This window comes from Leptonotus elevatus, chromosome 1, assembly GCF_054856555.1.
Source record: "Leptonotus elevatus isolate MCC_2025b chromosome 1, RoL_Lele_1.0, whole genome shotgun sequence".
NCBI lineage: Eukaryota > Metazoa > Chordata > Actinopteri > Syngnathiformes > Syngnathidae > Leptonotus > Leptonotus elevatus.
The window spans coordinates 52,387,944-52,409,411 of NC_141239.1; the positions used below are offsets into that span (position 1 = coordinate 52,387,944).

At 37.7% G+C, this 21,468-nt stretch overlaps 2 protein-coding genes across 10 annotated transcripts in view; both read right to left on the reverse strand.

Moving 5' to 3' along the window:
* Positions 1 to 967: 967 nt before the first annotated feature.
* On the reverse strand, positions 968 to 13,410 carry LOC147184591 (uncharacterized). Of its 9 annotated transcripts, none has more exons than XM_086069244.1 (12): positions 13,279 to 13,410; positions 11,744 to 11,856; positions 7,953 to 7,992; positions 7,452 to 7,517; positions 6,866 to 6,919; positions 6,703 to 6,783; positions 6,493 to 6,601; positions 4,869 to 4,907; positions 4,347 to 4,505; positions 3,856 to 3,968; positions 2,620 to 2,652; positions 968 to 2,149 (listed from the first exon to the last, which is right to left on the reverse strand). In XM_086069244.1, exons 3-12 carry the CDS (start codon positions 7,986 to 7,988, stop codon positions 2,120 to 2,122), a joined length of 720 nt encoding a protein of 239 aa, XP_085925370.1. In that variant the 5' UTR covers positions 7,989 to 7,992; positions 11,744 to 11,856; positions 13,279 to 13,410; the 3' UTR covers positions 968 to 2,119. The 9 variants fall into 9 exon arrangements, with proteins under 9 accessions (XP_085925370.1, XP_085925357.1, XP_085925363.1 ...); XM_086069231.1 differs by having other exon boundaries at positions 7,953 to 7,995; XM_086069237.1 differs by having other exon boundaries at positions 7,953 to 8,010.
* Positions 13,411 to 20,434: 7,024 nt separating this feature from the next.
* The window catches only part of cpt1a2b (carnitine palmitoyltransferase 1A2b), a 33,298-nt gene continuing 32,264 nt past the window's right edge, over positions 20,435 to 21,468 (reverse strand). The window contains exon 17 of the mRNA XM_086084023.1: positions 20,435 to 21,468. This exon is cut by the window's right edge and continues 1,246 nt beyond it. The gene's annotated coding sequence lies outside the window, so the exon portion shown is untranslated.

Genomic DNA, 21,468 nt, shown 5'->3' on the forward strand with positions numbered 1-21,468 from the left:
GTTTTATTTAATAAAGCCCTTGTCTGATTAAATAGATCTTATAAAATGAACATCATCTTGAAAAGGTTTGTTTTCAGAACAACTTTACCAGTGTACCTCTACTTTCAGAAGCTACTCATGATGGCATTCAAATGGATTCACAATAAAGGACTTGGCTATATTGAACAATGAATAGTTGCTAATGAATCTACAGCTTAAAGAATAAAAAATTATGCCTCACCAAATGCCTAAGAGGAAAAAGGAATTTATATTTTCTTGTTCGTCCAAAGCATCGAAGAGGTGTTGGCCTTCAGATACCCATACATACATCTCTCTTTTCCGATTGTTTAATGTTTAACCAGGGGAAATTTTGTAGTACAAATAACAGTAACTTACTGGCAGCATGATTGCCAGCATTTTATCTTTATTTTATGGGTTTTCACTTGTATGCTTACAGTACCTTTCTACCTTACTCAAAGAGCTTTCACAGTTAACACTGTTTCTTAATTTGACCTATAACTGCAGTCTGATTCATACAGTGAGATTTCCCCATTATTACCATAATCATCATACTGCTCAGTTATTGTATCTTTAGATATCGTTACATCTGCGCTTGGCTGGCAACCAGTTCAGGGTGTACCCTGCCTACTGCCCGAAGACAGCTGGGATAGGCTCCAGCACCCCCGTGAACCTTGCGAGGAATAAGCGGTTCGGAAAATGGATGGATGGATATCTTTCCATCCCTAGACTGATAACAATAAGATATTTTTTGTTGAAAAAGTAGGGTTGTCCTGATAAATTGTAATTTCAGCTCACGACTGAATTGTTAGGAAAGAAAAATGGCCAAACTTAGTTGTCCACACCTTCACAAGACAAATGAGTCATAGTCGTGCGTAATTTTCCATCATACAACTGTGCAGACGGCATGCGCTTGCTTGTTTCCTCTCAACGCTTCACTTGAAGTAAAGCATCACACAGCACAAATGAATGAAAACAATTCACATTTATTCTGTTCTTGAACATACTGATAAGGATCACATTAGTTTGGTTATACCTGATGTCCCACATTTGAATTAATTTCCAACTCTTAACTGTTTTTTCCAGTATCAAAAATATACATCAGGGGGAAAAAATCAAAATGCATATGAATGTTTGTTATTTTTTGAAGCAAGAGGTCATGGTATAATTGCTTATAAAACTTTCAGGCATATTGGTAGCCATTCCAAGCAGTCACTGTATTTGGTGGTTTGTTAGCTGTGCTAGCTGTGCTAATGCGGGATTTACAAAGAAGAGTCAGGAAGGATCACATAAACTTTATGTTATGCTTTAAGGCATAAAGCAAAGCATAAATCCCGAAGGGGAGTAAATAAGTAGCCTATGGGTTGTAGAGTAAAAAAGGGGAGGTTCTGTATGTTATGCCAGATTTCCCTGTTGCACTACATCCAATTGAAACTCACTTCATGCTATGCTAATATCGTATTGTACAGTTGTCCCAATTTCGATTACGTGATTAGAAAATTTTGATTTAGTTAATCGTATCGGGTGAAATTTTTTATTTTAGGTTGTAGATTTCAGTATATAGGGACATGGAGCAGCATTCCACATGGAGGGGGAGATTCAGATCCAGAAGCAGAGAAGTGGGGGTCACAACTTGGAGTTCAGTTTTGTTTGAGAAGTTTTGTTTCATCAAGGTTTTTATGCCAGTGAGGCAATTGGCCAGAGATTGTGGGTGGAGCTGGGTGAAGGGTCAAGTGCTTCTTGAGGATGAGGATGCTTATGAACCTGGAGGCAACCATTCCAGAGAGTGGGAAGTCATATCATGACCAGTGATGTGGGCATAGGGTCAAGCAAGCAGGTGGAGTTGAGACCAGTGGCGCCACATGGGAGGACACAGACACCACTAATGGAGCCTTTCTGACACACCTCGTATTAAGAGTAATATTAGTTTTCACTGACACAGCCAGAGTTATATTAATTTAACATGTTTACAACTGTCAGGATTGTAGAATTGTACAGTAGCTTGCTGATTGCAGTTATTAATGTTTTGACCTGTAATATTGCTGTCTGTGTTAGTGTGAGCATGCAATGGTTGTGTGGTTCTTTATGCTCATTAAGGTGGTCTTTTCCACTCTCGTGTAGGTTATGAAGATGGGACCCTAATATTCTCCATCTACAGAGAAAAGAAAGTAGAGTAAGTATCTTTTTCAAAATAAAAAGTAAAGGTCTCTAGCTAACTTCATATATATAAATTTACCAATGAGTGCATCTAAATTCCCGTTACCCTAACACAGCCGTGGACAAAGACACAGGCAAAAAGGCATACAAGCTTTCATGTTGTGGCATGTGCTTGATCACGTCAAAAAAGGTGTGGAGGAAGCTGAGTGTAGGTGCACACAAATGCAGGCAGCTGTCATTGGGCGAGAGGCAGGGTGCACCCTAAACTCTTCGCCAACCAATCGCAGGGCACAATTGCCCGTGCCGCCCACAACAATAATCCCAAAAGTTAATGTGAATAAAACACAAGGACACTAAGAAATTTGTCAGACACCTGAAAAAGTCAATAACCTCCAGTACATATCCAGTATTTGAATTTAACTAATAAACAAAATGATCTGCCAAACTGTCATCATTAACACTTACCAGCAAATCAGTATTTGAAGATGGTTTGTCACACTAGAAAACACACACACACAAATACCAATTACTGCACCACGGCAACAGAGATACAAATTTATCCTCTGATGTATGATCAATTGCAAAATTCCCAACACGTACTGTATGACAATTTAGTTTATGCCACTTGACGTGCTGTCAAATTTAAAGCGTTAACTGATTAATTAATCACAAAAAAGTATCGCATTAATCATAAATTACGCAGATTAATTGCACTATTAATTGTAACCATAGATTATCCTTTAGCGTGACAGCGGATGGCTACGTTTAAGGTAGCACAGGTTGTGTTTTAGCAATAAACATAATTACATGCATTAAAGTAAAGCATTTAATAAATGTTTGTGTATCACATTTAGAATTTTTGTTCATGTCAAAATATTGGGGTAATTTTTTTCCATTTTAAATTATGCAAGTAATTGACTCATTAGAAAAAGAGGAGGATGAGCATGTACAGTGCATCAAAAAATGTGGAAGACATCCTCATAACATTAAATGTCAAAAGAATGAACACATAACCAGTGCTCTTCAAATTTGGCGGGAATTTTTTTTTGATTAAAAAAAAGCCTTTTTTTATTAAGCGATTAATCGTGATTAATCAAAATTCTAAAATGTGATTAATCTGATTAAAAAACATTATCGTTTGACAGCTCTACTTAATATCCATGATCCATTGTAGTTATGAATCTCTCTAGTGTAACAAGGGACACTAGCATTAATATAAAAGAAGAAGCAGAAGAAGAAGAAGAAGAAGAAGAAGAAGATTGGCAGTTGTGATGAACTGAGACAAATTAACTTTTACATATGTCCTGTTTTGGGACTTGAAAATAATAACAAAGATGCCTGAGACATCAAAGATTCAAAATGATAAAAATTTAGGCTAAGCAGCGTGATGAGCTAGTGGTTAGCATGTGTGCTACACAGTCAAGACTAAGAGGTCCCGGGTCCGAATCTCTTCTACCTGTGTGGAGTTTGCAATTGCATTGGGAGAATGTTTTCTCAGGGCGTTCCTGCTTCATCTGACATTCCATTCCAAAATCATGCATGTTCATTTAACATCCCATAAATGTGAGTGTGAAAGTTTGTTTGTCAACAGAGTGTATCGTGCCTCCCCAAAGTCAGTCATAAAGGACCACATTAATCAAAATATCCCATAAATGAATATTATATGTGCCTGATTAAAAACATCTTCAGCTTTTCACTCACCTGCCACTTCTTGTTTTGCTTCATTTGGCGGCGCATGTAAATGTAAACAGCACACGGCAAAACAAGGGCAAGCGTTGAAGAAATCCCTAATAGCGCTGTCAGACTAAAAATGTCTGGTGAGAGAAAGACAAATCTATCATTATTTGGATTATTTGTTGTTCAGTAGCACCAAACCCCAGGAAAAAATGTCATAATTCCCCCTTTCGTAGACCCATAATAGATTCAGTGTCATGAATGAGAGCTTGAGACCTCAGCTATGCCAACGTCAAACTCTACAAGTTTGTCTCTTTTTTTTTGCCTCGCAAATCAACGCTGGTATTGTTTGACACTGGAATCGTTTCATTCTTTCCACTATTTTCGATGGGAACAAATTTGACCATCACTGCAAATCTGCTACGGGCCAATCCTGGAAATTCCAATGTAACTACAAAACCCAAACTATATGAATACTCTCATTGTGGTAGTAATGTCATAAGTGTCATCAAACTTACCATGGCTTTGACAGACTATTTTCCCGGCATGATGTCCATTTCTCGTCACCAGCGTAAATTCTGATAATGATGCACGTGAGGTTGGCTGTGGTGCAGTCTGAGATGACCAAACTGTTGAGGTCATCGTTGTTGTTTTTGGTGGTAGCGTTGTTGTAGGCACTGCAGAAAAAAATGAAAGAGGGTATGATGCAATGAGTTTCTTATTGTCATTTTCATCCAGTACATATGAATGAACTTGTCAATATTTTAAATGTGACATTCCTCTACAATAAAAGACAATTTGATATGTATCTCAGTGTATTTTAAAGTGGAACGATTCAATTTGGTTCAATGCGATGCAATTGCATCTTTTAAATCAACAGCAATTTTCCAATTCAAATCTGCTTTTGTTACACCCCTAATGTAAATGTTACAAAGCTGCTTAAACAGTAACTGTGTCACCTAATTACATTTTTTAATCATTTATTTAGTTATACGATACAATGACAATTTGTGAAAATAAATGAAATTGTAAGCCCTTACCAACTTGCAACCTTTCCTCAAATAATGGACAAACACTTGCTGTAAAAGACGACACAGTGAGAAAATTCTGTCTTTTTTTTTTTAGATCAGGAAATGTCATTTCAATGTAATATAAAGTCATACTCACCATATTCACAGCCTGCGGTGCAAAAGGAAAAGATTTTGAAACTCAATCACATGTTCAACAGGTTCAATTCTTAACAACTACTTTCAGTACATTAGAATGTCTATTTCAATAGTTCAATTTAAAAAGTAAAATTCAGTATATTGATTCATGTTATAACTCATGGCCCTCAAAGTGTATCGCCGTGTTTTTGGGGTTGAGGCCACTTATTTGTTCTATTTGTTTGCAAACTGCATCGAAGACAGTAATTAGATGAATTTTATGACTGCGTTTTGGTTTGTGTCATATATGACTGTGTTTTGGGATGGATCATGGAGTTATTGTGTTGATGATGAAGTTGGCAGTTACTATTCAGTTGATATGACGATTGTGATTATTTAGGTTCTGTATGTGTGACTCTTCTCTCATTTATTCTGTCATAAAGAATTGCATTGCCCAAGTAAGAGTTACTTGAATGAGACTTTTGTCAGTATGTCGAGGTTCCTTAGCCGAGGTTTCTCTCAGCATGTTGTGGTTTCTTACTATTCAATGCAACAACTCTTCCATGCAAGCTGCTTCTCAGTCAAGGTTTCTTCGCCAAGTGTTTTCTTTGAGGCCATCTGAACCCAATCCTGCTCTCTGTTGTTATTTTGTATTTTTGTATATATTTTGGCTGATTTAAGACTTCAGCTAACAAAAATTTAAAAATCACAATCACAAGAAATTAGTTAGGAAATGGCCGTCTGAAAAGTATTTTCTCATGTTTTAATGAATACATGAGTTTCACTTTTTGAATTAAACTACTTGGAAAAAAATATTCTATTTTATTATGTTAAATGTAACTACTTAAAAAAACGTTGACTAACTTGGCTTTCTACTATATATAATATATACATATTAGTGCTGTCAAAGTTAAAGCATTAACTGATTAATAAATCACAAAAAATTATCGCATTAATCACGAATTAACGCAGATTAATCGCACTATTAATTTTAACCATGGATTATCCTTTAGCGTGACAGCCGATGGCTATGTTTAAGGTAGCAATAAACATCATTATATGCATTAAAGTAAAGCATTTAATAAATGTTTGCGTTTCACATTTAGAATATTAGTTCATGTCAAAATACTAGGGTCATTTTTTTTCAATTTTAAATTATGCAAGTAATTAACTGATTAGAAAAAGAGGAGGATGAGCGTGTGCAGTGGAACAAAAAAATATTGAAGACGTCCTCATAACATTAAATGTCAAAAGAATTAACACAACAGGTGCTATTCAAGTTTGGCGGGCAAAAATTTTCGATAAAAAAGCCTTATTTGTTAAGCAATTAATCGTGATTAATCAAAATTCTAAAATGTGATTAATCTGATGAAAAAATTTAATCGTTTGACAGCTCTAATATATATATATATGTCTATATAATAAATATATATATCTCAAGATGGAGAGGAAATGACAGGAAATGAAATTCAAAATGAGAGCAAGCAGAAATACTGTAAATAAATGGTGTGATACGAACCATTTACAGATTTTTGGGAATCCACCACTCTGGCTAACAGGCACATAAAGTGATGAGTATGAACAGTAATATTCCACACAGATTTACACTTTTCACTTGTTGACGTGGCCTGAGGGGAGAAAAGACAAGTTTATATTATTAGTATTAGTAACCTATTCTGATAATAAATACACAACCGGTCAAACGATCCTTTCTGATTTACTCACTCACATCTCTGTGGAAGCAGTCAACCAACACATCACACATCTCGTCTTGCAAACAGTAGCTTTCTAAAGTGCACTCCGCCACATTCTTGATAGAAAAAGAGACATCATAATGCTCGTATGTGAATCTGTTGAGTCCATAAATCAGTCCACTTTGGCTCGTGACTTACTGTGATGTTCTCTGTGATGACAAGGGTGACCATTGTAAGTTTAGTGGCATTTTCCTGTGTGACAAAAGTAAAGGAAAGATTCAAGTTCGGTGACATTTGAATTGATCATATTTCATACAATACTCTTTATGACCCCCTAACAGATGAAATTCAGATAATGAGATCACTTTAATGATATCCGCTTTTCAAGAAACACTTCCCAGATGTGAAAGCCCGTAGCACGTAGTCCATCTGGTCACTCTGCTATGATATTTCTTTCATTCATTCTGTGCTGCTTTTTCAGGTTTCAGATTCAAGTTTTCAACGTATATGCTTATATTGTAATGAGTAGTCAGAGCCCTTTTGTAGTATGCTGTTTCTTGTTCCATGGTTATCATCACACGTTTCCTCTTTGCCATCATTGAGGCGACGTCATTGAAAAGGAAAAAAAAACCATACAAAAAGCTAAGCTTATCCATCACCTCCTTAACTGTTTCTTCAGGCGGACTGGCCCCAGTGACAATGCTGGTGTGCTACACTTGGTTGTGACGACAATACTCAAGCTTGTGTGCAATACTTGTACAATCAAACAAAAACAAAAACATACCCATTGATCATCTGTAAAATAGTCTTTACAGTTCTCTTTGGAAGGTTTAGTCAAACTCAGGAATACCTGCAACAGACAAATGTCTCAATGGCATTGCATTGCATGGAAGTTCAATTTTGAAGGAAACTTAGGGAAAAATGACAACATGGAAATATGATCATATCAAAGACAAAAGCAAAGCAGACATTGTTGCTGGACGTACACAGATGAGGGTTATCTCAGCTTCTGATCCCCAGTCCAGACGCGATTGCACTGCATGCATGGATATATATGCACACTAATTGACAAAATCAGTGGCTATATGATGAAATGCCACAGACACAAACAACATAAAACAAAGCTGTTAGTCTTTAAGGGAAATTTGAGACAGGGTAGACACCTCACAGTCACAACTAATACATTATACAAGTACATGGATGAAGCACATATATAAATATGGGTCTTTTTTTTTTTAAGTGTCTATTTTGATCTAAGTATGTTAGAGATAGTGTGGCTACTTACAATGAGACACAGCTTGGGGCCAAACCTCCATGTCATTCTGCTACTGTGAACACCCAGGCTCACATTATGAAAGTAGAGGAAGTGACAAGAGAAAGAACGGTAACCAACACAACAACTTGTATACTGTACATATATGCACAGAAATTATTATAAGGAGTGAGTGACCAGGGGCAAAAAAAACCTGTTCGTCTCCATACTTGTGTAGTCCCAGCATGTGTACTTGTGTATACAATTTGGGCCTGGTCGCAGTTAATACTTTTGTGAAGTTTTCTTCATCATTAATCTGACTGTCTTTTAACTTTCAGGGATTAATGCGTAAGAAAGAAGGCTACATCCGGCCATATATGGGGTCAGCCAATCACAGGGCACATATGCACTACTTGACAAACAACCATTCAGACCAATGGGCACATATTTCAGCCAATACAAAGATACCCAACAGTTTCTAGATATACAATGCATTTCAGTCAGTAAGTACATTGACATTTCTAACAGTACACACTGGAGTTGAAGTACATTTTCTCTTTTTTTCTGGACAAGAAAAGTACAAGTTCATTAGCCCCTCTTATTGTGCTATTAGATTTACTCTGTTGTTTTCCCTGGTTTCTTATGTGGTCAGGATTTTTTTTTAAGTATCGAAAGTCTACCTTCTGCTTTATGTCAAATTCTAGTATTCTGGTTTACATTTAGAGATTTTTCCTAGACAAACTGTATGTTTTCGTTCGACAACTCCAAGGGGAATGCACGGCTGGGAGACATTTTAGAGGCATTTTACAAGTATCCTCAAACACAAATAGAAGACCTAAATATATATTTTTTTACCTTTCCAGTTTTTGCTTTATAAATGCCACCTTCATTTGCATCTGTACTTTTTTAAATGTCAAACAGTGAACAAAAGTCAAAAGACAACTTTCATCTCTCAACATCCTGCTTTAAATTGTGACATGAATCCTTGATGACTTCAAAACCTTGAAACATATCGAGAAAAAAAATCTAAGCAACCACTAGCAGCACGGCAAATGAGCTGATTGGTAGTTTGGCGCCGACAACCAGGAACGACTTGAATTCAGTGTGAATTTCAAATCATTTCTAAATCCCCCTGACGCGTACTGTTCAGTCATTTCTGTGAGTCAGATGACCTATTCTTTCCACAAAGATGGTGAAGCCATGACCCACCCTCCTCTGCCTCTAACTGGCTGGTACTTGCTTAGCCTGGAAATCCAGACACAGCCGGAGAATGAGTCTGGTCAATCGCCCCATCAGTCGCATTCCTGAGGCGGGGCAAACCTGAGCTAACAGGCAGTGGAATGAACCAATGAGCGAAGAGCAGACATGACGTCAGAAAAGAAACTCGTTAAAGTATTTTATTTATTTATTTATTTATTTATTTATTTATTTATTTTGCGGAGACGAAGTAAAAATCCAACATGGTTACTAGCCGAAGAGAGACAGTAGTAAATGACGTCGTTGTTACGGGAAAAACTTGATTACTGAAGAGTGATGTTGCTCACGAAGACGACGTCACGTAAACAGACGAATTTGATTGGGCCGTCCTGTTTTCGGACAAAGCCGAATCGCTGTCTATGGCCGCCTGTTGCTTGCCAAACGCCAGGCTAGTACTTGCTGCCGTTGCTGATTTGATTAGTTAACTTTAGGCACGAGGACTGATGAACCAATCAGAGGGAGAGTAAGGCAGGTCAAGCCGAGGAAAATGTTGCTAATGCTCAGGTCCCACCGACCCAGTTGATTGTCCGCTTACCTACTTGAAAGATGCGCGTATGAGAGTAAGTGAGTGCCACGTATCCAGAGAACATAAATTCAGTGAAGACATCATTCTCAGATAAGTTTTAAGGTGATTTCCAAATGAATTACTGTTTTAAACTAATGGCAATTTTCCCAACCAGTCTATCGCAGTCGACTGGTAGACCTTGGACTGCTCCCAAGTCCTAAGTCAACCGTGAGGAATGTAGGGAGGGGGTAAAAAATGGGCTGTTTGTATGCGTGTTTTTTAATTTTATGTTGGTAAAAAAAGTTTTGTTTTTTTTCAAAATAAATGTAGATCACCTCACTTCGGCTGAGACATCACATACGGTTCTGATCCGCACTGCCGACCTGACATTTTAGCTCACATGAAGTATTTTCGCTCCCAAACCGGAGATGTGGCTGCAGTGTGGGTTCGATTCCCAACTTGGGTGGACGTGATCTACTGTAGCTCAATTTTATAGTAGGTAGGCTGGTAGTTGATTTTAAAGTAGGTTAAGTTCGTAGTTGAAACACAAGACACAAGAGAATTAAGATTAAGAAACAATATTGAGGTCTAACCATTTGTTGTTTCTTTTCACTATTTTTGTTCAGTGTTCACTAAAAAAAATTTTATAACATATTATTTATACATTTGTCTCATGGTAAATATATTTTGCATTTATTCGGGCTGCTTGTGTTAACAGTAAAAACTATAAACTACCGGTACTCCTAACAAGTCATGACAATTTTGTTACTGTGATCAAGTACATATGATGGATTGCTCTTACATGACAGTTTATTTAAAAAAAAAAAAAAAAGTGAAAATTGTACATGACCACACATCACTTGTAAGCTCACAGTTTCTCTCGAGTGTAAACACTCAGTGTCTCCACTAAATAAAGATGTATATCAAGCAACTGAACATCTTTATCCTACTCTGTAATCCCACAAGCAAATGCTTTCCATCCGACAACGTTAGTTTTTAAAGTCATTTTCACAATCGTTTATAGTCGGCTTGTTTACATATTAATGCATTTTGCCTTCCTTTATGCCGCAACGCTGCACGTGCAACCTGATTACGTCATCTTTGTTTGTAAACAGGAAAGGGGTCTATAAAAATAAATATACTTCAAATCACATTTAATATCAACCCCAAAGGCTCACGCGTTAAATTAATTTTCGAAAACAGAGAACATTTTTGCTATTAATATTGATTTAGTTAGTTATGTAAACATAAAATATAGTTTCAGTTGTAGTTTTTTTTGTTTTTAACAATTCTAGTAGTTTTTTTCCGTTAATGAAACTGTTTTTCAAATCTCATAATTTCATATTTCAACTACAGAGAATGTGTTAAGCAGTGGGTGCTGCTGCTGTTACATGTCTTTTTTTCTTCTTCTTCTTCTTTTTTTTTGAATAAAAAGACAGTGTGAAGAATTTAGTGCTATCTAGTGGTGAACTAATAGAATGCAACAATTTAAATTAGAAGGGTTTGCGTTTTGAAGCACACACTTTCGCAAAATTATTTTTCTTTGAGTATCCGTAGACAGAAAGATTGCGGCGAAACCTGTTAGCCTCCTGTAAGGTGTAGTGCGACCTATTTAGTATAAATAGCGATTACATGAAATTAAGGCTGTCAGTTTAACACGTTGATCTAGATTAATTAATTATTCGGCAAATGAGTCAGTTAAATAAATAACACAATTGATCGTGAGTGGCAAGTCATTGCACAAGCATTTGAAATTTGGCCCATTGAGGGACCCGTAGCCGTAGGCTTTAGTGATGTGCCCCTACAGCAGTGAACAACAGCAGACATGGACCTGAGTGCAGCACAGGAGAGAGAGGCAAACTTATTTGGACCAAGATCTCATAGAGCTGTCATTTTGACGGTTCTATTCGTTTCAATGTACAGTATATCTTTCACATCACCGGGACCCGCGGGGTTGCGCTGCTGGGCAACTGCCATTCAGCACGGAGGCTATGGCTTTGGATATAAACTAGATCACCATGGCGAATAAAAATCTATACTACAGAGGAAATTTAACAGCTACCTTCTAAGATGAAGCTGACAGGGAGACTGACGAATCACGATGAGTGGTCGCTGTCGCTGGATCACTCGGGAGTTTCAGATAGCATGTCCGAACAAGACCAGGCTAAAAAGAAGCTGTGTAAACAAGTTTATTCATTAAACAAACTAAATTGTCTGTTATCAGATTCTGTAATCTAGTTTGGGGTGGATTTTTGATTTGAGGAGTTGGTACTGTAGCCCCAGTTCCTCTTTTGGGTTTGAGTTGTTATGACCCAAATATTGTAGCTTTAGATTTTTGTTAACTTCTCCTAACCTCTAACTTTTCCAGATTACCAGTTTGTTAGTTTAGCTCAAAAACCACCACAACTATTATCAGTTCATCTCATGCCATCCATATACCGAACCTCAGCTTGTGGAAGTTTAGATTCAATTTTGTTCTTCTTTTTTAAATTTTTATTTTTTTTAACAAAATTGAAATTTAGATTATCGTTTAAAATAATGCCTGGCCTAATTGGTTTGTTGATACGCTTAAATTTATTCCTTTGAATTTCATTTATGAAGCACACTTCAACAATAAAAATGTGGATTTCAAGTCTTCTCTTCTTGGTGTATTCAATCAATTAGTCATGCACCACAATTTTGTAATGTCCTAGAATTCTAATTCTTTATTTGGCGACCTTTAGCAGATATGAGATTAAAATAAATTAATTAGATTAATTGATTAAAAAATACTGTAATTAGATTAAAAATTTTAATCACCTGACAGCGCTACATGAAATAACTGTTATTTGATGCGATATAATTATTATTTTTTTGCATATTATTGAAATTAATAGTAGGTTGTTAAAATGAATGAACATAGGAAATCCTAATGAGTCACAAAATTATTAAAATGTATGTGTCTGTCATGTGTCTGCATAACCCTAAGTAGTTGCGCCCCTGCATTTAGCTACAAATTATGCTGGCAGTGACGCTGCGGTGCATGAAACTCCTTTCAAGCTTCTGCATTCACCCTCCAACAATTGGCACAGCTTGCCCTCAAATTTGTCCATTCTCATTGTTAATGTTAAGTACCACAAACACATCTGCCGCGGTGTCACTATGACGTAACGTCACATATTTCTTCATCTGGTTTGTTTTTACGTCTATTTGGCCATTACAATTTTACTTTGCCTCTTGAGGATATTAAGAAACAAAGAACAATGTTAACATTAAGTTATCACCCATTAAGAATAAAAAATAATAATAAACACTCAGTGTGTGTGAAAACTGCTTTCAGTACAACACGCACAACAGTACTGCTTTTAAAGCAGCCATTGTTCGATGGTACCGCTATGGACAAACTAAAGAAAGTCTTTAAATCCGAACAATTCGATTTAAATAGTGGCGTCTACGTCCACGCGTGTTGTCAGAGAGCCCACACGTTCGCCTCGCAGCGGTTGCACTCGTTTCACCTCGTCTGTATTCACCGCTCTCCTTGCCTCGATCGTAGTAATGATGAGTAGACTACATCCAATAAACCAACCAATAACGAATGAAAGTTCTTTGTGGACTCACCGCGTTTCGGTGTCGATGAAGTTCATCTGCTTTTATCCCAGAAAGAGCACATAGTTTTTCTGATGGCTTACTTTCACTTTTAGCTTTTGTTCAATACATCCTGTGCGAGTCCCGCCTCAGCGATACTTGGATAATAGACAGCGATTACATAAAAGCTCCAGCTCACTTGCGACCCTAATAAGGATGGATGCATGGATGGATGGAAAACAATACAGTATATTGTAATGTATTGTATCGATTTGTCATACTTGCATAATGCATATAAATAATATCCTATAATGTTTACATTATGTCGGTATGTTTAAATAACTGTCGTAAGGTGAAGAGAGTGTATCTGCTTTAACATTTCCCCTGAATTGTGTTCCTTTTCCCTTTTTCAGTTTCACTCTTCATACTTCTTCTTTTCCCAGTCTCGAGATCGCTGCAAGTTCTCATTCATGTTTTGGCTCTGTAGTAATGCTGCGTTGACTATACATTAAAACAAAACAATGCTCAATAACGGTGTCAGGCACAGCTTCAAAATAATTCCCCTAAACTAAATTTAGACCGAAATTAGCCCGTCTATAATTGGTCATATTGTAGCCAGAAACTGGACGATACAATTAATCAAGTAAATATTAGCTATTAAAAAATAAAAAATAAATAACTGTAGGTTGTATAAATGATGGCAAACTGTTGCATTACTACGTTTTAAACAGTAATTGATCAATGTATAGTGTAGTTCATATTTAGACTTGATTTAGACCTCTAAATCAAGTTCTTATTTCAACTCTCTTTAGACCAAATCCTGACGATTTAATTAAATACACTGAATAATGTGTATTGACACAACTGGATTATCAGTGTGAAACAAAATGCCAGATCACACGATTCATGAATAAAGCAGCCAATATACGCATATATGCGTATGAGATTGTCATGTACGGGTCTTTATAACTGTATGACACTTCCCCACCACTAGGAGGCAGCAACGCGTTTAAGCTTCCGGTCACTCTCAAGAAAAAAGAAGAAGAAGTGAAGCGCCAATGGGGGCAAACTTAACTGGAGCCTATCCCAGCTGGCTTCGAGCAGTAGGCGGGGCACACCCTGAACTGGTTGCCAGCCAATCGCAGGGCACACAGAGACGAACAACCACTCACACTCACAACTATGGACAATTTGGAGTGTTCAATTAACCTGCCACGCATGCTTTTGGAATGTGGGAGGAAACCGGAGTACCCGGAGAAAACCCACACAAGCACGGGGAAAACATGCAAACTCCACCCAGGAAGGCTGAAGCCCGGACTCGATCTCACTTCCTCTGCACTGGGAGGCGGACGTGCTAACCAGTATATATGTATGTATGTATGCATGTATATATATATAGGTAATTTGATTAATGCCACACTTATTTAATTATTGGTTTATTTAATTCCATATTTAATTAATTAATAAATGACACATTGAATTATTTCATGACACATTTATTTAATTATTCATTTATTTAATTAATAAATTACACAATTTATTATTTATTGATGTATTAATTTTTTTAATTTTGGTCCTCCTCAGGGGTTAGGGAGTTAGTTAGCTCTTTTATTTCTTGCTTGCTCCATTAAAAAAAAATGTATGTAATGATTATGGCTTGTACATCAACTGTTTAAGATGCTACTCTTTTTTTTTTTATATTGTACATGATGAATTGATATACTATCTTCTCTGATTTCAAACCATTCCCCTTTATCCAAATTGGTGATTAGTTAATGCAAATCTCAGTCATTCTCAGTATTAATGTATACAAAGTTATTATTGATAATTTCTACATTAGGTCATCCACAACACACTGATGTGCAGCAGGAGGACAAAGTACACAAGTTATTAGCTAAACCGCCAATACAGCATACTGTATATCAAACAAATGTGATTTATGTTGCAAGTATGATTTCCATTTAGTCTTCCAGCAGGTAATCAATGGCGTACATACATCAGCACCTGGCAACGTGAGAGGTAGAACACAAGGAACCGTATTTGTTAAGTATCACAATGTTCACAATGGTAACACTGAGTAAAAATATTCATTTCAATATCCCCCGACAGTGAATATTGGCGGCAAGACGCACCTCGTGTCTGCAATGCAGCCAGGACTCCTGAAGGTACACAGTAATTCAGTGTAGTGTTGGACTGCGTTAGTATGGGTTGCAAGTTAGATATGTAATTTATTTATCTCCCAGGATTTAATAGATGCACTCTCATCCATACTACTGTCAGGACCCCACAGGGTAACAAGTGGATTACAGGTGCTCGTCCAAAAATTAGAATATCCTCCAAAAGTTGAATAATTTCCGTAATTCCATTCAAAAAGTAAACTTTCATAGATTATAAATTCAGGGCCCACAATTTAAGTGATTTCAAGTAAGGCTGTCACTTTAACGCGTTCATCTAGATTAATTAATTACACGCAAATTAGTGCGTTAAAAAAAATAACGCAATTGATCGCGAGTGGCAAGTCAATGCGCAATTTGGTTCATCGAGGTACCAGTAGGTGATAGAGGCGCGTTACTACAGGGTAGCACTACGAGCACTGACAACAGCAGACATGGACGCGAGTGCAGCACAGCCAGGAGAGTGAGGCAAACTTATTTGGACCTATATCTCCCAGAGACGTTATTTTGACAGTTCTGTTCTTTTCAATGTACATCTTTCACCTCGCCGAGACCCGCGGGGTCTGCCGCAACTGCCATTCATCACGGAGGCTACAAGCTAGATAACCATGGCGGAACGCAATGTCGTGGAGCGATGGCACGAACATCGTTGGAAAGCTGTCGTCGAGACGAGTCCGGGGATGTCCCCGGTAGGACGTACGGTTCGGGAGATACGGCCGCACAAAGACCTCCAGGAGACTGATGATTTTCAAACACTTACCCCGCATGCGATGGTTGCTATCACGGGTTTGTCGGCCCTCTATCTCCGGAACGCAACAATGGAGTCATGACGTTTTTGGCAGTACAAGCCTGATAATCGAAATCAATAAAGGTCCACCATTCGTCCGCCTCAGAAAAGCAAGAGAGGGATTATATTAGCTACTTAAAACCGCGGGTAATAACTATATTAGGCTCAAAATGGCGGCTCTGGGAGATCTAGTTGTCCTAAAATTCTGGTAGTGCTAGTGGTTAAACGCAAGTTTATTTACAAAAAGAACAAAGCCGGGACTATTAACAAGAACGCAGTGATTTGTACCTTTTGTAAAAAGAAAAAAGCAGCTCCAGCCTGACTTATCATTTAAGACTCTCAATGTAAACAAGCTTGTTTGAGCAACTGGCTCAAGGACACATAGCGTTAGTTGTCTGTTGTCAGATCCTGTAACCTATCTTGGGGTTGGTTTTTGATATGAGGAGTTGATAGTGTAGCCCCAGTTCCTCTTTTGGGTTTGTGTTATTGTAGCTTTAGATTTAGAACATCTCCTTCTAACCTCTAACTTTTCCTGATTACCAGTTTGTTAGTTTAGCTCAAAACCACCACAGCTATTTATTATCAGTTCATCTCATGCCATCCATACACCGACCGCAGCTTGTAGAAGTTTTGATTAAAGTTTGTTCAAATTTGTTTGTTTTTTTTAAACAAAATTGAAGTTTAGATTATCTATTAAAATAATGTATGGTCTAATTAGTTTGTTGAAGTGCTTTTGAATTTCATTTATGAAGCACTTACGAAGCACTCTTCTTATTCAATTGATTGATTGTCATGCACTACAATTTTGTAATGTCTTGGAATTCAAATTCTTTATTTGGGGACTTTTATCAGATATGAGATTAAAATAGATTAATTTGAATAATTAATACAAAAAATCCTGTAATTAGATAAAAAAAAAGAAAAAAAAGAAGCCTGACAGCACTAATTTCAAATTTATTTGTTTATTTTTACATTATTTGGGCTTCCATCTTAAAAAAACAAAACAAAAAAACATGAAAACAGGATGTCAAAAAATTAGAATAATGTGAAGAAATCATATTTCCCAGTGTTTTGCATGGGGAAAAAAGATGGATGGTATTTTCAAAACGATATGTCAATCTTCAATAGTTGGTTGGATTCCCTTTGCCTTCGCCACTGCCTTGATGCGTCGTGTCATTGCCTGGGGGTCCTGGAAGCCCAGGCTTTATTGATGCTTGCTGTCAGCTCTTTGTTTTTGCGTCTGGTGGCCCTAATTTTTTTCTTTCTCTTTCTCTTTTTCTCGCTCGCTTGCTTTCTTGCTTTCCTCTTTTCTATTGTGGCCCTTGTTTTCCTCTTGTATTATAATACTATCAAGAGGAAAATGAGGGCCACCAGACCCAAAAACAGAGCTGACAGCAAGCATAAAAAAAGCCTGGGCTTCCAGGACCCCCAGGCAATGCCACAACGCATCGAGGCAGTGGCGAAGGCAAAAGAAATCCAAGCAATTATTGAAGATTGACATATCGTTTTGAAAACACCATCCATCTTTTCCCCCCATGCAAAACACTGGGAAGTATGATTTCTTTCAGTTCTGACACTTGTTTCAAACTTAAATACCCCCCTATAAAAACCCAAATTCAGACATCCAGACATTTAACCTTGCAACCTTTAGAACATATTTCCTCGCCATGTCGTCAACTGGCCCCTCGGGAGGTGGAACCTCCCTACTCTGTTGCTTTCCTATCTTAGAAGTTTCCAAGTTTCCTTCTAATATAGGAACATCAATCACAATTGTTTCTTTCGCAAGAGATTAAATTAATCTAATTAATTAAGCTAATTATATCAGGGGTTCTCCCAGAAAACTTGTTAAGCCCGGTGGTCGGGGACGGACAAAATTCCGCCCGGGATATTGTTTGAGGATGACGAATTACATGCCTGAATCAATTATCAACATTAAGTTGGGGGTGGGGATGGCGAAAAACATCCAGTAATTGTGTGCACAAGTTCAAAATGACTTTTAGCCTGGCGAGGGGGCAAGAAAAGCCTGGTGGGCCCCCTGGCTAATAAAACCCTGAGGGAAAGCCTGTATATAGGCTGTGCCACGCCTTACAGGAGGCTGACATGTTTCATCGCCATCTTTCTGTTACGGATGCCCAAAGGAGAAGAACTTTACGTACACAGTTAGCCTCTGGTGGTAGTTGCTTATTTCGGACCTAATGGGTCGACTATCACTGACCTATCACAGTTGGGTCTTGCAGGTAGTTATCGCTGAGTCCTGTGATTTGGGCTCCTGCTGCTTGTCTCCCTCTAGCTGCTCTCACTAGCTGCTCTTGTTAGCTACTCCATCTATTTCTAGCTAGTCACTCTTGCTAGCCGCTCTAGCGAAATTTTTGCTAGCTGCTCTTGCTTGCCGCTAGCTCATGTTCGCCGGGCTGCTCGCTCGCTCACTCCAAATAAAAATTGTTAGTATTTGGAGGTAGGCTTGCAAAGTGTGGTCTCTCTGAGGCACCGTAGCACAAGTGCTTCAAAATCGTTGCATCCATTAGCTCACCACTAGATGGCACTAAATCCTACACACTGCCCCTAAAAAAAACCCCAGAAGAATTTAAGACATTTAAAAGCAAAGCAGAGAAATAAAGAATTTATACTTGCGTTTAACCTCAGTTCTACTGGCAGCATATCTGCTGAAGCCCCATGTTTGCTTTGAACTCATGGACTCCACTAATTGACCCTAGTCTGCTGACCTCAGAGCCTTACTACGTTTACATTCAATGAGGATTTCTTTCATGTCTTCAGGACCCAAAGCATTCAGGGATTTATAGACCATCACTTATCCTCACTAGGGTTGCGGGCATGCTGGAGCCTATCCCAGCTGTGAATGGACGGTAGACAGGGCACACCCTGAAATGGTCGCCAGACAGTCGCAGGGCACACATTGACGCATCCACGCACACAATCACATCTACAGACAATTTGGAGCGGTCCATCGGCCTACCATGCAAGGTTTTGGAATGTGGGAGGAAACCGAAGTAAAACCCCATGAGGCACGGGGAGAACATGAAAACTCCAGTAGAAGCATTTTGAACTCTATTCTACAGCTGAGTGGGAGCCAGGGTACCTTTAGGACTGGAGTGATATTTTCTGATCTCTTTGTTTTGGTCAGGACCCGAGCTGCAGCGTTCTGAATGAGCTGCAATTGTCTGATGTTCTTTTGAGAGTCCAGTCAAAAGACTGTTACAATAATCAAGTCTGCTGGAGATAAAAGTATGGATAAGCTTCTCTTGGTGTGCTTGGAGCATGCAGTCCTTCAGTCTGGAGATGTTTTTCAGCAGGTAAACGGTTGCTCTCGTGATTGATTTGTGTGGCGGTTGGAAGTCAGATTTAAATGAACAGATATAGCTCTTACACATTGTGTTGCGAATCACAATTGCTCACAAAACTACTTTACCTTAATTTAAGCAAGTTAAGATTTTTTTTTCAAAATATAGTTCATCATAATTTAGCCAAACAGTGTGGAGATGAAAGAGTACAGGTTTATTTCCTACTAAAAAAATAAAAACCTTTACAGTTATAGGTGGATATGAAGCACTGTCACTACGTATAGTCTCATTCGGATACCAGGAAAATTATTTTGTGTCCATAATAAGCATTTTATTTATTTTTAAGTAAAATATGTCCTTTCATGCGAACAGAAAAATGCACTAATGGCCAGGAACAGATCAGAAAAATAACAAATGAAAGAAGTGAAACTATAGATGACGTCATTGGAAGAAGTTAGAAGATAAAACCCTCGTCTGCAGGTTCAATTCCAACCCACAGCAATGCTATCGCCAGTTAATTGTCAATCTATGTAGTTATCACTTTCAGATACAAGCACTAAGGTATTTCAACTATGTTTTTTTTGTGTGCAAATTTGACTTTAAAATCAATTATGCTATTTAAAGAGCTTTGTGCAGAGTTTTAATAGTTCATGGAGATTTCATTTGCCAAAAGGATTGTGAAATGCTCTTTTTGTTCGTCATCCCTTACTGAAACCTGATCTCCATGCACTAAGTGACCAAAGTCTGCAGAGAGGCCTCAGAGCCCTACTGGTTTATGTTCAATTAGCATTTCATTAATGTATTCAGAACAGAATCCCCATTCGGTGACTTATAGCCAGTAGCAGAATTTTAAAAATCAATTCTACCGATGACTGGGAGCCATACACATTTTGGATATCAAATGCAATTGAAAATGCAAAGACTTCTAGTAAGGTCAATGTTTATTTTATTTCAGGCAACATTCCATCACCATATGTTAAAAAGCACCAGTCACAAAGTCAACAGTGGCCTTTAAATAACATATAATAGAGACCAAAAAAAAGGATATAAAATTATTTAAATTTAAAATGCAACAGACATATGAAAATAAACACAGATTAAAGAAAACCACAACAAGGAACTAAAGAATAGTTCTCAATAAATATGTAAATTGTTAACCTTGTAGTTAGTCCAGGAAGGTTTTGCAGTAAAGTGGAAATCAAAGATCAATGATACTGCTATAAAATAACGTGATCCCAATTAAGGTAAAGGGTAATAAAACGATTCCATGACTTTTCATATCACTCTTGATGGAGGAATTGATTTTGGATAAACAACATTTTTGAAGGCAAATGTGACTGACTGTACATAAGGAGATGTATGGCGGCGCCAAAACACGTGCACACAGCAGCAAACAGTCAGTCCATGCAACAAAAAAAGTCACACAAACTAAAAAAATAAAAACAAAAAACACTTCCTTGAGGTATATTCACTTCCCCACAATCTTCCTCTCCAACACAGTTGAGCAATAAGTGCGCTTATTTCCAAGCCCTTTTGTGTTTTTGCTAATTTTGTGCTCAAAGTTTGAAATATTTCACTCTGAACTCTAAACACAAAGCAAATACGCTGATTATTTCCTCCTATGGTGTTTATTTACTCAACTACAGCCGGCACCAGGCATTTATTTGCAGTGTTCCTTGAACAAAGATGCTGCTATTGATGGTTCAAGAATAAATCGGTACTCGCTGTCTCACATTGCACTTTATTTTATAATTGGTAGCTTTTAATGATATAGCACAGTTAAGACAGAGCCAATTGTTCCCTACTCAGGTTTATGGCTTTTACAATGCCTGCTGAAAAGTGTGGTCAAAGTTGATTCATTACGTCATTTACAGCCTGATTATCAACCCCAGTCCAAATAGATGGATACTTTGATGTTTGGAACCAGACTAAAAGGGAAACTGAAAAAAACATTCATAAAAAT

What these genes read in the sequence shown, in the direction of transcription:
- LOC147184591 (XM_086069204.1), bottom strand. Translation starts at nt 13,304, where the DNA reads ATGAACTTCATCGACACCGAAACGCG. An exon ending in TTCATCGACACCGAAACGCG is followed by an intron (nt 7,996 to 13,278) that starts GTGAGTCCACAA and finishes GGGTGTTCACAG; the next exon opens with TAGCAGAATGACATGGAGGT. An exon ending in ATTTTACAGATGATCAATGG is followed by an intron (nt 6,920 to 7,451) that starts GTATGTTTTTGT and finishes TTTGTCACACAG; the next exon opens with GAAAATGCCACTAAACTTAC.